Source organism: Ochotona princeps, chromosome 1 (assembly GCF_030435755.1).
Source record: "Ochotona princeps isolate mOchPri1 chromosome 1, mOchPri1.hap1, whole genome shotgun sequence".
Lineage (NCBI taxonomy): Eukaryota > Metazoa > Chordata > Mammalia > Lagomorpha > Ochotonidae > Ochotona > Ochotona princeps.
In genome coordinates, this window is record NC_080832.1 from 95697758 (window position 1) to 95713426 (window position 15669).

Genomic DNA, 15669 nt, shown 5'->3' on the forward strand with positions numbered 1-15669 from the left:
ATTTCTGTAAGCTTAACTTTCTGATTTTGCTTTAATTGTTATCCAGTGTACAGCTCTTTCCATTCTTTTCATGCGCATGATACCTGTTCTTTCCTAGGTGACTTATGATTCTGTTCTTATAGGCCAGCACTGTGATGTAGCAGATAGGCGCTAGCATCCCATTTGCATACCTGTATGAATCACAGATGCTCCACTTCTCATCCAGCTCACTATTAACGTCCTGGGAATGCAGCAGAGGATGGCCAAATCTTTATGCCTCTGTATGTACATGGGAGACCCAGAAGAGCTCCTGGCTCCTGATTTTAGACTAGTCCAGCTATAGCCATTGTAGCATTTTGTGGAATGAACCAGCAGATGTAAATTCTGTCTCCTCTCTGTAACTTTGCCTTTCAAGTAAATAAACATTTTTTTAAAAATACTCTGTTCTATGTTTCTTTTCTTGTGCATTTAATTCTAATTTGAATCTCTACTCTTGTACATTGCAATGTTATACACCTCTTTTTCTATTGCTTGCTGTCTTTTTAATTTCTTAATAAACCATTTTAGAAAATAAGTCATTTAGAAATAAACAACAGGCTATACATTGTTGGAAACCTGAGCAGTAATTAAAGGTACAAAGACACCTAGAAAGCAAAATTTCTCTCACCCATAGTCTCCTTTGTTGATGTGTTCGATTAGCTCTGGAAGTACAAGGCATTTCCGCTGGGAACATTTCCACTGTTGTCCCGAGCATGTGCTGTAAGAATATGCATAAGTACATATAAAACTGCGTCACATAATGCAATGTAATTAATAATAATAATTAAAAAAGAATATGCATAAAGAAGTGGTCTGGCCTTTAGGGAGTATATTTCCAAATTATTTTAAGAGTTATACATTGTTAAGACATAACTCATAGTTTTTGATGATTATTAGCCTTATGGCTGTTTGATTTCTGTTAAAAATAAATAGTAAAATCTGCTTTGTGAATTATTTATCTGCTAGGTGCTCCTCAGTACAGTCTTACCATCTGTTCTAGGTAATTAATAATTAATAAAGGACATGACCATATACTCACAGAAGTTTTGAAACCTAAGAATATTTAGAAGATAGGTTCAACACTCATTGACTTGACATCTGTCTGCAAGCTAATCTTTTCCAAGCAGTCTCCCTCCCCCATTTGGTTTATAGTTACTGCGCTCAAAAAAAATGCTTATAGTTTAAAAATATACTCAATGCAGGTATATTGTTTTTAAAGCCCATTTCCAAAAACATAAAACTCAAGAATTAGAGACAAAGTCATGAAACAGATGTTTTGTACAACAAAGATACCACACGGCAGGTCCACATCCAGAATTGGAGAGTTCCTGGGTTGAAGTCCTGGCTCTTCTTTCGATCTCACTTCCTGTTAAGGCATACTCTGGGAGTCAGGAATTGATGATCAAGTAGCTGGGACCCAGTCACCCACTTGAGAAAAGTAGTTTGAGTTCCAAATTTCTAGCTTCAGCTTGGCCCCAACTCATCTGTTGCATTGGATGGAAAGCCTCCTCCTATCTACCTCTCTGTCTCTCTGTATTTAAAATAAAAATACATAAATAAATAAAAATGAAATTGATACTTTTAAAAACACAAAAAGGTATAAATTTGATGAGATCTTCATTATCCATTGATTTATTATTCATTTAAGAAGGCGCATTTTAAGCCTTAGGACATACAATTTCATATATATATATATGTTCATTAGTGAACATATGCTTTCTTTCACAAGTATTCCTTTTATTTGTGGAACACATACACATTTAATAGAATTCAGTTCTGTTTCACTTAAGTTCATTACCAGGAATTGCAGTTTTCTTTAATTACTGTTCCTTCTTCATAATGTTGACCATTCTTGCTGCAACCTGTCAATGATTACATAGAACCAAATGAAAATTCTGCATTTAGTAAACTGCAACAGCATAAAAGTTAATATAAAATTGCCATTGGTTTTCCAAACACGCAAGGATATCTTATATAAATCCACAACCCTTTGAGGAAAAATTTGTATATCAAATTATTATGAGCTTGTTCTTCAAGTTTTATCCATAGGCTGCACAATATTTCCAAGAGAGGATTTATAAAGCATGAAAACTGCATTATGAAGAAATGAGTGACTTACTACACTCAAAATTAATGAATAAATTTAAATATATAAGTAGTGCAATTATATTTAAACCAATTTATGTTATTTCTCTCTTAAAAACTAATTAACACTTCTAAGTGAATATAATTAATTACATATGACTAGAGCAAGTAGATTATAATCTTATATCATAACATAAAGTCATTGCATTGATTTATCTTAAGAAAATAAATTCTAAGGAATCTACATACTGCTTACCATAATGGTTGTACCAATTTGCATCTCCAACCACAGTGTATCAGAATACTTTTTTCTCTACATTCTCAACAGCTTTTGTCATTTTTTGACTATGGAATAATAACCATTTTAACTGGAGTGTAATACTTTTTTTATTTGTATTTCTCTGAATGGCTATTGGTCCTAAGCATATTTTAATAGGTCTTTTGGCCATTTGTATTTTATCCTTAGGAAAATGTCAAATGCTAATTTCTTAATTGGGATTTTTGGCTGTTGCTGAGTTTCAGTAGCTCTTTATGTATTCTTGTCACTAGTCTTTATTTGATATAAAGTTTTCAAATTGTTTCTCCAATTCTATTGATTACTCTTCATTTAGTTGTGTCCTTTGCTGTGTAGGAACTTCCTGGCTCAGAATATGACATAACCCAGCTATCCTACTTGTAGGAATATTCAAAGAAAATTTAATCAGTACATGAAAGAGGTGTCTACATACCCCTATTTGTAGTAGCTCAAGTCACAATAGCAACGATATGGAATCAGCCAGAGAGCCACTAAGTGAAGTTTGCACAAATAAAAGACGGTGTATATGCACAATAGACTGTTGTTCAACTACAAAAAGGATGAAATCCTAATATGTGGGACAAAATGGATAGAACTTGAGAGCATCTTACTTAGAAAAACAAGCCAGACCTAAAAAGATAAATATCACACATTTTCTCTCATTTGTGCAAGTTAATGTATATGCTAAGTATAGAAATGGTGTGGTGTATAGCTGTAAATATTGCCTCATTGAATCACATAAAGTATATGACAGTATAACTTTCTTTCCCCACTGTATGGTCTTATCATAAATCCCTTACTATGATGTCAATATCCCTGTTTTTTTAATAAATTTATTTTTTTCTTAAGAATTCAGACTGGAGGGGGCCCGGCAGCGTGGCCAAGCTGCTAAAGTCCTCACCTTGAAAGCCCCGGGATCCATATGGGCGCCGGTTCTAATCCCGGCAGCTCCACTTCCCATCCAGCTCTCTGCTTGTGGCCTGGGAAAGCAGTTGAGGACGGCCCAATGCATTGGGACACTGCACCCGCGTGGGAGACCTGGAAGAGGTTCCTGGTTCCCGGCATCGGATTGGCGCGCACCGGCCCGTTGCGGTTCACTTGGGGAGTGAATCATCGGACGGAAGATCTTCCTCTCTGTCTCTCCTCCTCTATCTGTTCATCTGACTTTGTAATAAAAATTTAAAAAAAAAATCTTTAAAAAAAAAAAAGAATTCAGACTGGAAAAACTTGTGAAATCAATAAGATTAGAGCCATTACCCTTCCAAATTCAAGTATTACTTAACTATTAACCAAAACTGTTTTGCTGATTTAACAGATTACATAAACCACTCTAAAAAGACCAACAGTAAACCATAGTTGTATAGAAAGCATTAGTAACATATGGAAATAATATCCTATTTACAAATTAAATCTCTTAAAATATAATCTACACACAAATTCAAAATTCACATTTAATTAGCAGAAGGGATCCTATATCCATGAATCAATATTTTGACAGAAACATATCATTAATGTATGAAATCAATGACTTCATTAATTTTTTTTTTGAAAGGCAGAGTCACAGAAAAAAAGGAGTATGGAGAGAGATCTTCTGTCTGCTGGTTCACAAATGGCCTCAACACCTGCAGTTGAGCAAACCCAAGCCGGAAGCCATCTGGGTCTCCCATCCGGGTCTCTCCTGCAGGTTTAGGGGCCCAAGGATATGAACCATCCTCTGATCCTTTGCCATGCCATAGAAGGGAGCTGTATTGTATGATGAGCATGTGCGAGCTGGCTGACCTATGTGACTCCATTTTGTATGCGCTACTACATTTTACAACCTTACCATGCCAGGTTTCACAGCTACCCTTTTTCAAACTCATTATGCTGGATGTCAATTCCTTTACAAACCCACACTAACCAACTCTGCCCCATCGATATCATCAGTTATGTTACCTGATAAGGCTAACCATGTAACCCACCAATCCACCCAGTCAGCACAACTAACTCTCCCTGACTTCAGCTCCCACCATATAAACTGAATGCCTCTCTTCCCGTGGATTGAAGGGCAGCCTTCTTGGACCACCAGCAATAAATTTATTGTGTATCCCTCAGTGTATGGAGCGATTTTTGACACCACAACTTTTAGAGCAACTAGCCAGGACTTGAACCATTGCACATATGGGAAGTGAGCACTGAAGGCAGATACTCAACCTACCTCTCCACTGTGCTGGCTTAGACACTGATGACTTATAATTAAACAAAAGTAATTCTAACCTTTAATCATAAAATCATAGGGGGAAATACATATGTTGAGAAAGCATTTCAGTAGGCCTGACTAAATGCTAGCTGCGTTGTTGGTAATAAGTCACTATTCATGAAATAGCTACGCTTTTGAATTTGCAAAAAAAAAAAAATGTATTGTAGAAATCATTTCACAAGTGCCCATTCTCATTAAGTACTGTATTTCTATTTCAATATTTAAGTAACCTTTGTTCATTTTCATCTTTCCCATGGAGTTTTGGCACTCGACAGTCATAGAATGGAAAATGGGAAACAGCTTCTCCTGACCACAGAGTTCTTAGCACATTAAACTCGGGAGAGGGGGAAGACTTGACTTCACACTGATTTCAAAGTTTTAATTACTCACAGGATTACATTCTTAATAACTGCATCCACATTACGGCTTTAAAAATTTTTATTACCTAGGAGCTGGGAAATATTCACCCAGCAGCCCCTGTTTCTATTCAAAGGCAGGGAAAGTGCCTTCCTGACCGTTTTCATAGAAACAGTGGGAGACCAAAACAAAGCTCATTTTTAAACATAACTCATGTCTACTGGGGAATATATGTATTGAGGATTTTTTCCAAGGAAGTTGGTTTAATTACTAATATTTATTTGTGTGAAGGAATAGGAAGTCACAAAAGTCCACAAGGATTTGTACTCCAGATTAAAATAATAAAGTTTAGAAAATACCATCACCAGGCCTTCCTTCTAGCATTTAGTCTAATGTTAACCATTTCTTGATTTCTCTGCCTCAATGTCAAATTACAGTTAGTTATAATAAACTACTTTCCATTTGAGATTAGCACTTTTTAACTGTCTTTGAACAAAAAATGTAATCAGGTTGACTCTGCTCATGGTGACCAACACAATGAAGTGTACATTTGTTGATCGCACAGACACAGCCCACACATACATTTACTCCTCTTTTTCCATCTATAATGTATTCTTTAATTCCCAGGTGGTAATGAGAAAAATACTGGACATTAAGCATCATGTTTCTTCCTACTTAAAATGTCCTACTTAAATTTATAGTAAGATGAACTCCTGATATGACCTAGTGGACAGTAAGAGCAAATTCCAAGGAGATTATTAGCATGGTATAGTGAGGATAAGAACAATGACATAGGGCCCAGCGTGGTTGCCTAGTGGCTAAAGTCCCCTCCTTGCAAGCCCAGGATCCCATATGGGTGCCACCGGTTCTAATCCTGGTAGCCCCACTTCCCACCCAGTTCCCTGCTTGTGGCCTGAGAAAGCAGTTGAGGACAGCCCAAGACCTTGGGACCCTGCACCTGCGTGGGAGACCTGGAAAAAGTTCCTGGCTCCTGGCTTCGGATTGGCTCAGCTCCAGCCATTGCAGCCGCTTGGGGAGTGACTCATCAGACTGAAGATCTTCCTCTCTGTATATTTGACTTTGCAATAAGAGTAAAATAAATCTTTAAAAAAGAACAATGACATAAATACAATTTACAGATAAAGCAAATAGAATTTGTTCACTGATTAAGTCTGCAAAGTAAGGTAGAAAATTCACAGGTTTACTTGATACCGGGGCTGACAGTACAGTTATATCCGAGGCACTGTGGCCAAGTTCCTGGCCATTAGAGGCCACCCCAACCATTCTCCAAGGGATAGGAACTTCTCAGCCACAGAAAAGCGCCAGGTTGTTAAGGTGGAAGGATCAAGAGGGGCATTCAGGAGTTTTCCAGCCATATGTCTTACCACATATTCCTATCAATCTGTGGGGACGAGATTTGTTGAGTGCCATGAATGTTGTATTGACCTCTCAGCCTGTGCTAAATATGCTTAATAGACAGGGATACTTTCCTGGAAAAGGTTTGGGCAGACATCTTCAAGGTGATCCCCAACCAGTCTGTGATAGGAGACCCTGACCACAGTGGTGCAACTTCCTGGTATCCTGCCCATGGGAAACGCAGATCCCCAGCTACTCCCCGATGTACCATTATATATGTGTTACCCCTGTGAAATGGCATTTAACTGGCAGCATGGATGTTTCAGGAACGAAGCGGAATCTTGGCCATGGGGCTGATGGTCGTAGCCAAGATTGCAGTACTATTTACTCTTCTTTGCCGCCTATGCAGGCAACAAGCCCAGGAGCAGGTCATTATTTGATAAACCATGGTGGCTTTAGCTGTGGAAAACCCTAGCGCTCAAGTTTGGATGAACATGGTGTGATGGGCAACCAGAGACGGGTAAGATCTGGCAGCGCTGATGACCAACCTAAGACAGGGATTCCACGTACCCCAGGTGAGGCTCCCCATGATGAGTAAGGCGTCAACTGACTGCTGGACAACCTAAGACAGGCGTCCATTAAAAAACAAAAAAAGGGGGACATGCAGGGCCCGGTCTCCCAAGGGTTAACTCCACAGCTTAGCTTGTTTCTCAAAGGATACCAGGATGGGCAATCTTGGCCTGATACATCTAGCCCCTGGCTTAACCGCAAGTTCCTGCTTCCTATTTGTCAAGTTATGTCCCCGAGTGATTGGATAAACACTGGGAGGAGCTCGAAGGATTTAGGGTGGCCACTTGAGGATTGGATAAACACTGGGAGGAACTCTGGGGTGGCCACTTGAGAATTGGATAAACACTGGGAGGAGCTAGGCAGAGTATAAAAGGCAGCCTGGAGTTTCAATAATGATTATTCGCATTCGGCATTCTCCTGACAAGAATGGTCCACTGCATGCTGTCGTTTTTGTAACCCTAGTCCCTCCGCTCGGCTTGGGGTACGCGGCAACGTGGGCGTTGCCAAAAGTTTTACAGTCCTTTTCAATAGTTTTATGTTCTTTTCACTTAACTACCTATTTTCAAGTATATGACCAAATGAAAGAAAAATATTACCCCTATGAGAGCAACCATAGTCTAATGTGACCTTTTTTTTGCTACTAAATAAAATGATTAATCACTTCCTTAAAATTAATATAGTAAAACTGTATCTGGAAAAAGTTCTACCTAAAATTTTGACCCTAAGTTAAAGTATTAGCAAAATTATAACTCCCAAGTAAAAATGGATTTGAACAAGCAACAACTTTTCTGAATAGACTCTATGTCTCAACTAAGAAAAATTCAAATAGATTATAGCACAGCAAAAGTACTGCAGCTCATTCTAATATTCATTATCCTATTGATAATGAAGATAATATCAAATAAAAATAGAAACATTGATCAGATTATTGGTAGCTGGGTAACCACTATGTTTTTAGATGTTCTACTTTCTTAACATGAATGAGTATGATTTTCCCAATATCATTACTTATTTTGTTTTCTTACAAAGTAAACCCATTTTTATCCAGGCACATTGCCACTAAGCTATCTAAAGAAAACAAACTTATGTGCTCATGCTCTTTTGATGGTTGGTGTGGACAGATGACCTTGTTCTGACAAAAAAGATAGGAACAAAGGTGCTTTCCTTAAAATGTAGGGACCACACTCTCCTTTCCCAATGTTATTTATTGGCTGCTAGATATGAAATTTTGAATATGAGAACCCAGCACAATACAAGGACCATATTATATCAATGGTGGAGCAGTAAGGTAAATGAAATCTTATTACGAATGATCAATGGAATCTGGACAAAACATTCTTATGTGTTTAAACATTTGAGTGTGTCAAATAGGGCTCTCCTCAGCCTCCAAAGTCTTATATTCAAGTGTACACAACACTTATTAAATTATTGTTAACCATGTTAATACAGTCAACTCTATAGTTGAGATTGTAGAGTTGTAGTGTTGACTATACTGAATGTGCACATTCCATTTAATTACTTGTCATGTATAGTGGGTTATAACTTACTTCCATACCTCTTTTTTAGCACATAGATCATAACTTTCTCATGGTCTAGGAATTTATGATGGTCTTTCCCAGTGACCCTGAATGCTTAGTAAAGTAAAGGAAAAGTAATAAGTTTTTAAGTATTATCACTTCTTCTTGTGAATATGCCAACTTCCAAAAGAATGTATGTAGGAAGTAGCTGTTGAAATTTTGAGTAAATATGAGTGCTTTAATGCTTTACAAATACCTTTTGAAAACTGCCTATGAAACAAAAATATGCTTCAGAAAATAATTTCTTAATCAGCATACAGAAATAAAACTAATATTGATAATTGTACCATCTGAAAAAGTAAAATCTTGTGCTTATTGCATTCTAACCTGGGATGACTCACACCTGTACTCTCTCTTTACATACACTAAATAACTCGTTTTTCTAGTTTGGCCCAATTTTAATGTCCTGGGTTTGACTATACTGAGTAGATTTCTTGTTATCTCATTTTCACAGATATCAAATCCCCTGTGTCCTTCTCCTTATAAGATCCTCTAGAGTAAGATCATATTTTATGAAGTGTATGATTTTATCTCATCTAGATTTACAGTGCTAAATATCTGCTACAAGTTGTTCTCACTCTCTAGTGTCACTTAAAGTGGCGTCCATAGAACAGTGCAGGCTTGAGATGTACTCATTACTGGTTTAAGAAAAATTAAGTATCAAAAGTGACAACAGGTGTACAGAAAATCATGGCACATGATTTTTATCTACCACTTTATTTCTGTACTATAATTTGATCCTAACAGTAAGTCTGTCTTTCAGCATGGGCTTCAACAAATGCAGATTGAGGCTCCCTACTCAACTCTAGCCATATAATTTGTGAGAGCAAGAGAGAATTTCAAATAGGGTACCTTTGTTCAAAAATCAAGATCCCAATAGCAGAGCATAAAACAAAGCATGGACTCTTTTGAGGTAGTATCCACTGTGAACATACAGGTTACACATCCAAGGAATTAAATCTACTTCTACCTATCATCTTACAATAAGTTTTAATTAAATGAATTCCAAAATCCCTAACATTCTGTGTAAGTCTTGGCATTATACACCCGCTGTTCGCTTTGCAAATTTCATCTCATGTCATCCCCAGCCCACATTGGTCATCATTCTCCAGAGAACCTGCTGCCACCTCTGGATCATGAGAAGCCCCTCACTCTCAGGTCTGCAGCACTCATCTGTTAACTCTTTCCCAGTGTAACTCATTCCTGCTCATTCCCTAGGTGTCAGCTTAAGTGTCTTTCCTAAGCGACCTGTCACCCAAGGTAGTGATATCTACTATGTTCTATTCTTACAACCCTAAATGCTTCCTTCAGAAATTCATCACAATTGCACAAAAATACTTTACATCCTTCCCACAACTTCTCTGTCACTTCCATGAGAATAAAACATTGTCATTTTTTTGCTGCAGTTTTGCTCTTGGCACCAAGCACACTACTTGGCATAGCACAGATTACTCAGTGATAATTATTGATGAATGACTAGATCTTCCATGCCTCATGGGTATCTGCCATTTTATAGGATTAAGTAAAAGTTTTGTCTCATTGACAAATTGTAAATGAAGGTGATAAAAGCCAACGAGGTGGCAAATTTAAATAATAAATACATGTTTTAAGAGAACATTTCCTGAATTTTGCGAACAAGATGATATTTTGGGGGTTGACAGTGATGGCACCTGGATTTTTAAATGAGTCTGGAACTACTTATGCTTTGTTCTTAATTTTGATGTTGGTTATGAGTGTGATCAGAGGACAAAAATTCATGTCTCTGCACACATTAAGTACATTTCTTGTATGTATATAGTATTTCAATAAAATAGTTTAAAAATGGACAAGATCCAGACTTCAAAATAGCCTAGTCCCTCATGTATGTATTTTTGATTGTAATTTCTCTAGTTACCATTACCTGCTCACATTAGTGTAATGGGCCTTCAGTTAACCTTAAATTTCTGCTGAGGTGATTTGATGAAATGTAACAGAGAGAGAAAGTGGAATTGTAAAGTGTAGGCATAGGTTTTCTTTTTTGTCCCAAAACGTGATTGTATCAATTGCTCAATAGCAACAGCAATTCTCTTATAAGTGGATCAATATAGTAAATGCCAGCTTTCTCAGACTCAGACTTTTGAAACTACTCTTGTATGGATTTCTTCTTTCTTTTTGTAAAGATTTTTTTTTTTTATTTTTATTGGAAAGTCAGATATACAGAGAAGAGGAGCAACAGAGAGTAAGATCTTCCTTCCAATGATTCACTCCCCAAGTTGCCTCAACAGCTGGAGAAGAGTCGATCCAAAGCCAGGAGCTGTTTCCCGGTCTCCCATGTGGATTCAGGGTCCCAAGGCTTTGGGCTGTCCTCGACTGCTTTCCCAGGCCACGGGCAGAGAGCTGGATGGCAAATGGGGCTACCAGGATTAGAACCTGTGGCTATATTGGAACCCGGCACATGCAAGGTGAGAACATTAGCCACTAGGCTATAATGCTGGGCTCAGATTTCTTCTTTCTTATAAATAATTGGACAAGTCCAACACTAGTGAAACAAAGCAAATCATGGCACATGAAGAAGCCATGCAGTTTACATAGAGAGTGAAGGAGACTGACTTGCCTTTCTTTTCATTGTGGTTGGACTGACATTGCTATACCTCAGGTCCTACTGCTAGAGGACCAACTGGCCCCATGAAACAAGAGGCAACAACCATTGAAATCAGGATGAAGAGTACTAAGACAACTGAAAATTGATATACTGTATAACCCAGCTATCCCACTCCTAGAAATACATCTAAAGGAAGTGAAATCTGCATGTGAGAAAGTGACCTGCAACCTGTTATTTTTAGCAGCACAATCCACAGTAGGAAAGACTTGGAAACAACCCAGATGCCTGTAGAAAGAGGAATGGGTAAAGAAACTGTGGTATATCCAAACCATGGAAGACTACTCGGCCATTTAAAAAAATAAAAATATACCATTGGCAACAAAATGCTCGCAACTGGAGACGATTATGCTCAATGAAGTAAGCCAGTCCAAAAAGGAGCAATATCATAAGTTACTGAAATATATGGCAATATCCAAGCAAAATACAAAACAAATACATATACAAGTCAACACGTATTTACATACATTCTCACAGATGAACTGTATAAGGAAGACCAGCACACTGGAAAGTGAAGATACATTGCAATATGTTTCTCTACTCCAAAATGCAAGGAGGACTCCCAACGAAACTGTTAAACATACCTTGATATAAGACACTAGATTTTCTATCACTGTCTGTATCTGCAATAACATGATACACTTAAGTAGCAGAATGTTGGATTTGTGACTGTTGCTGAGGGAGTATACTATTGTAATAATATGGGGAAAATGATAGGGGGTGGTGAATGGAGAAGGAAGAAGTGGGGTGGGGATGGGTATCCTTATGCTGAAAACTTATGTTTTTATGCTAAAAACTTATGCTAAAATCCTTATGCTAAAACTATCATGGAAAACAGCAACAGCAATTTTAACAATACAAAAGAATGTAATATTAGGTGAGTTTGCAGGCAATCTGCCTTGTGATTTTCAAAACTTTAAGAGGTTAGACTCAAAAAATGTTGACAGTCCTGATGTCAAAACATTTTAGAAAGAGAGGAAAAAGAGAAACCAGAGAAGTAAAAAGGAAGCAAGAAAGGAACAAAGAGAGGGAATAAAAAAGGAAAGAAAGGGAAGAAAGAGTAGGCAGAAAAATAAAGAAAGGATTTTAAGCAATCCTTACATAAGGTGAATGAGTGTTCAAAGCTGGATCCTGATGAGCATCCCTGTCTTTAGAGTCTTCCTAAAAGTACTGCAGTAGCCCCAACATCTGAAACAAAGCCCTTAAGCAACTCAATCACGTTGATCTTGGTATTCACAGTAATACTTTCATTTCAATGAAAGCAGGGGAAAGAGAGAGAGATAAAGGAGAGGCAGGAGTAGGAAGCTGAGCACTGGCAGAAGAGTGAGGAAAGGAAGAGGGGGAGGGAGAGAACATCTGTCAGGATTGCAGTTATGAATCAGGACAATGCTCCAACATACCCCAAAACCTACCTTCTGGATTCCAAGACTGCGTGTGAAGTGGCAATTCTTTCTCTTCATGACAAAAGGATTTGTAATCAGGGCAGCAATCAGATATTTCCCTTTCACAAAACTTATCACAGTAACACAATGCATTTGCCTCATAGAACTCAGTGACACACTCATCATTTCTGTCTTTACAACAACCAAAGCTTCTACAGTACTGCCCTTGAAAAATGGATCTTTTGAAACGAATACCTTCCACAGCGGTGTGATTCCTAGAGAAATAAACTCCCAGGTCTGCTTTTCTTTGAGATAAATACAACTTCTGTGTCCAAATTTCTGTGGTAAGATAAAAGAAGATGAAGAACTTATGTACATTCCACATTCTCTGGAAGTCGAGTACAGCTCTCGCTTTAAGCTCTAAACAATATCCTTGGACAAGTGTGCCCCAAAAGGAGCCTGAATTGCAACAATTAGAACACTTCAGGATGAGCTTTGAACTGATTTCCTACTTAAACTGTGTAAACTTCTTGCAGTTAAATATTAATCAAGAATTTCAATGTTTGCTCAAGATCATATTAAGTATTAGAAGTAGACTATTCCTCTTGAGTTAAAAAAAAAATTTACACAGCAGTAAGATATAAATCACCCTAAATAACTTATGTTGATTCCTCTACATATCTGTGTGATTTGCTGAATATTGCTTACTCTTACAAAAATGCAGCTTCTTAAATCTAAAGCCTCTCTGAAAAATACTATGCTCCAAATTACGACTGTAGTTACCACTGGCAAGGTACAGAAAATTCAAAAGGCAAACAATTATTTCACCTACTTGCATAGCTATTAAAATTCAGGTTCTCATATTTGCTTCACAGGATCTGTCATATCAGTAACACAATGTTTCATAGCTCTGTGTACGTGTGTGTGTGTGTGTGTGTGTGAGAGAGAGAGAGAGAGAGAGAGAGAGTAAGAAAGGATTGTAACAGAAATTCAGAAGTCGACATGTCATCAGTTTCTATAGAGCTCATCACAGTGGGTTTGAATGTATTGGATTTATTCATTAACTCCAACAATTCCATTTGGGTTGGGGATAAATAACCAGCAGAGGATGATTCAGCAAAACTGGGTGCACTAGTGGAAAAGACCTGTCTTGGTAATCAGAAAACTGATACACTGGTCCACAGACTACTGTTGAATTGGTCCCATGACCTTGGATTCTCCATTGGCATCTCAGGATTCAATTATTTTTCTATAAAATCAGGTTCTTCTTCTCCTAGACTGCTTCATAATTCCAACCCTTAAAAGTTGTTCCCTGACCCTGCTCCATAAATATCTCAAAAATTTTTATTTTTTTAACTCCTTCTTCTGAGGCTTTAAACTGGGGTGAGTCTTTTTATCACTTTTTTTAATCTGACATCATCTTGGTGTTACCATCTGCTATAGGCTAAGTGTGATTTAAGTATGTTCTGCAAGTGTCTATGTATTAAAATGTATTTACTATTGTAAATGATTCGCGTTGATTAAAGTTAGAACATAATCTGTAGTATTTGGAGGTCTGGCTTTTAGGAAATGAGTCAGATTATGTAAGTTCATCAGGGTGGATAGTCATTATTGAGTACTGATGACATTAGAACAAGGAAAGACACCAGAACACAAACACATTAACAAGTTTTTCATCTAATCATCTGGTACCCTACACTGCCAATTAAAAAATAATAATAAAAGCAAGTCCTTGAGCTTCTAAAAAAAGTAAGCTAAATAAAATTCTTTTCTTTTTAAACTTAGCTTAATAATTTTATCATAGCAAAGCAAAGTGAACAATATCAATAATACCCCTTTCTCATCTACTAAATCACTGAAAGTAATTTAGAAGGACTGCCTACATCTCCACTCATTTTTTTGAGTAACTTCCTGACAACCAATTTTTATGGACCTGGTATCCATCTCTATCCTATAGCATTCTAAGAGGATAGATCTCACGTTGTTCACTGAAAGAGACAAAAGGAAGCGCAGAAAAAAGAAAATAATTAGTAAATAACGTGGTGGATACATTTATTAGTTTAAAAATTTCATTAGATCTCATTCATATGTATATTGAAACACTAACTGTACACTATATAGATATAGACAAAGATTTCTTTGAAAAGACTCCAGAAGAACAAACAATTAAAGCCAAAGTAAACAAATGTGATGGCACCAAGCTAAGAAACTTTTGCACTGTAAAGGAAATTGCAACAAAGTGAAGCAACAACCTGCAGAATGGGATAAAATCTTGCAACTGATAGAAGATTAATATCCTGGATGAAAAAGAGCTCAAGAAACTCAACAACAACAACACAAAAACCATCCAATGAAGAAATGAGCAAAGGACATAAACAGGCATGTTTCAAAGGAGAAATACAAATTGCCAACAGACACATGGGAAAACTGCTGAGGCTCACTAGCCATGAAAAAATGCAAATGAAAACCATTAGAAGGTTTCATTTCATCCCAGCTAGAATGGCAATCATCCAAAAATCAAAAAGCAATAAACACTGGTAAGGATATAAGGATGAAGCAAAATACAGACTGCAGAAGGCAGTCAATGCAGATTGGCCTTATAAAAGCCATCCCATTTCTGGGAATTTATCAAAATGAAATAAAATCAGCATATAAAAGAGTTATTTGAACTCCCTCTCATATTTATTGCTGGTCTATTTCCCTTCCAGTTCCCTGCTTGTGACCTGGGAAAGCAGTGCAATATGGTCCAAATCCTTGGGACCCTGCAGCTGCACGGGAGACCAGGAAGGGGCTCCTGACTTCCGATCGGTTTAGTTCTGGATGCTGTGGCCACTTGGGAAGTAAACCAGCAGATGGAAGATCTTTCTGTCTCTCCTTCTCTCTGTAAATCTGACCTTCCAATAAAAACAAATAAATTAACTTAAAAAAAAAATAAAAGAGAGAATCAAGTCCTGGCCTTTGCAATAAATTAAACGCAGCTGGAATTTCCTCCACAGAGTGTAAGTTCTACATGTCCACAAACCTTCAACTATTCTGTTCATTGGTTGAACTCTGGGACCAGACACATAGTAGGCTTAATAAACATGTACTAAATAATGAATCTTGAAATTTGCATTCTCTTACCTTGAACCTGATCTTTTGCATACTGTGCA

At 37.4% G+C, this 15669-nt stretch overlaps 1 protein-coding gene across 1 annotated transcript in view; it reads right to left on the reverse strand.

Moving 5' to 3' along the window:
- The window catches only part of TINAG (tubulointerstitial nephritis antigen), an 80019-nt gene extending 67016 nt beyond the window's left edge, over positions 1 to 13003 (reverse strand). The window contains exons 1-3 of the mRNA XM_058671847.1: positions 12548 to 13003; positions 1817 to 1880; positions 647 to 736 (exon numbers count right to left, since the gene is read on the reverse strand). Coding sequence (XP_058527830.1) covers positions 647 to 736; positions 1817 to 1880; positions 12548 to 12902 — 509 coding nt within the window. The 5' untranslated portion in view covers positions 12903 to 13003. The remainder of the gene's footprint in view (positions 1 to 646; positions 737 to 1816; positions 1881 to 12547) is intronic.
- Between the last annotated feature and the right edge of the window lie 2666 nt (positions 13004 to 15669).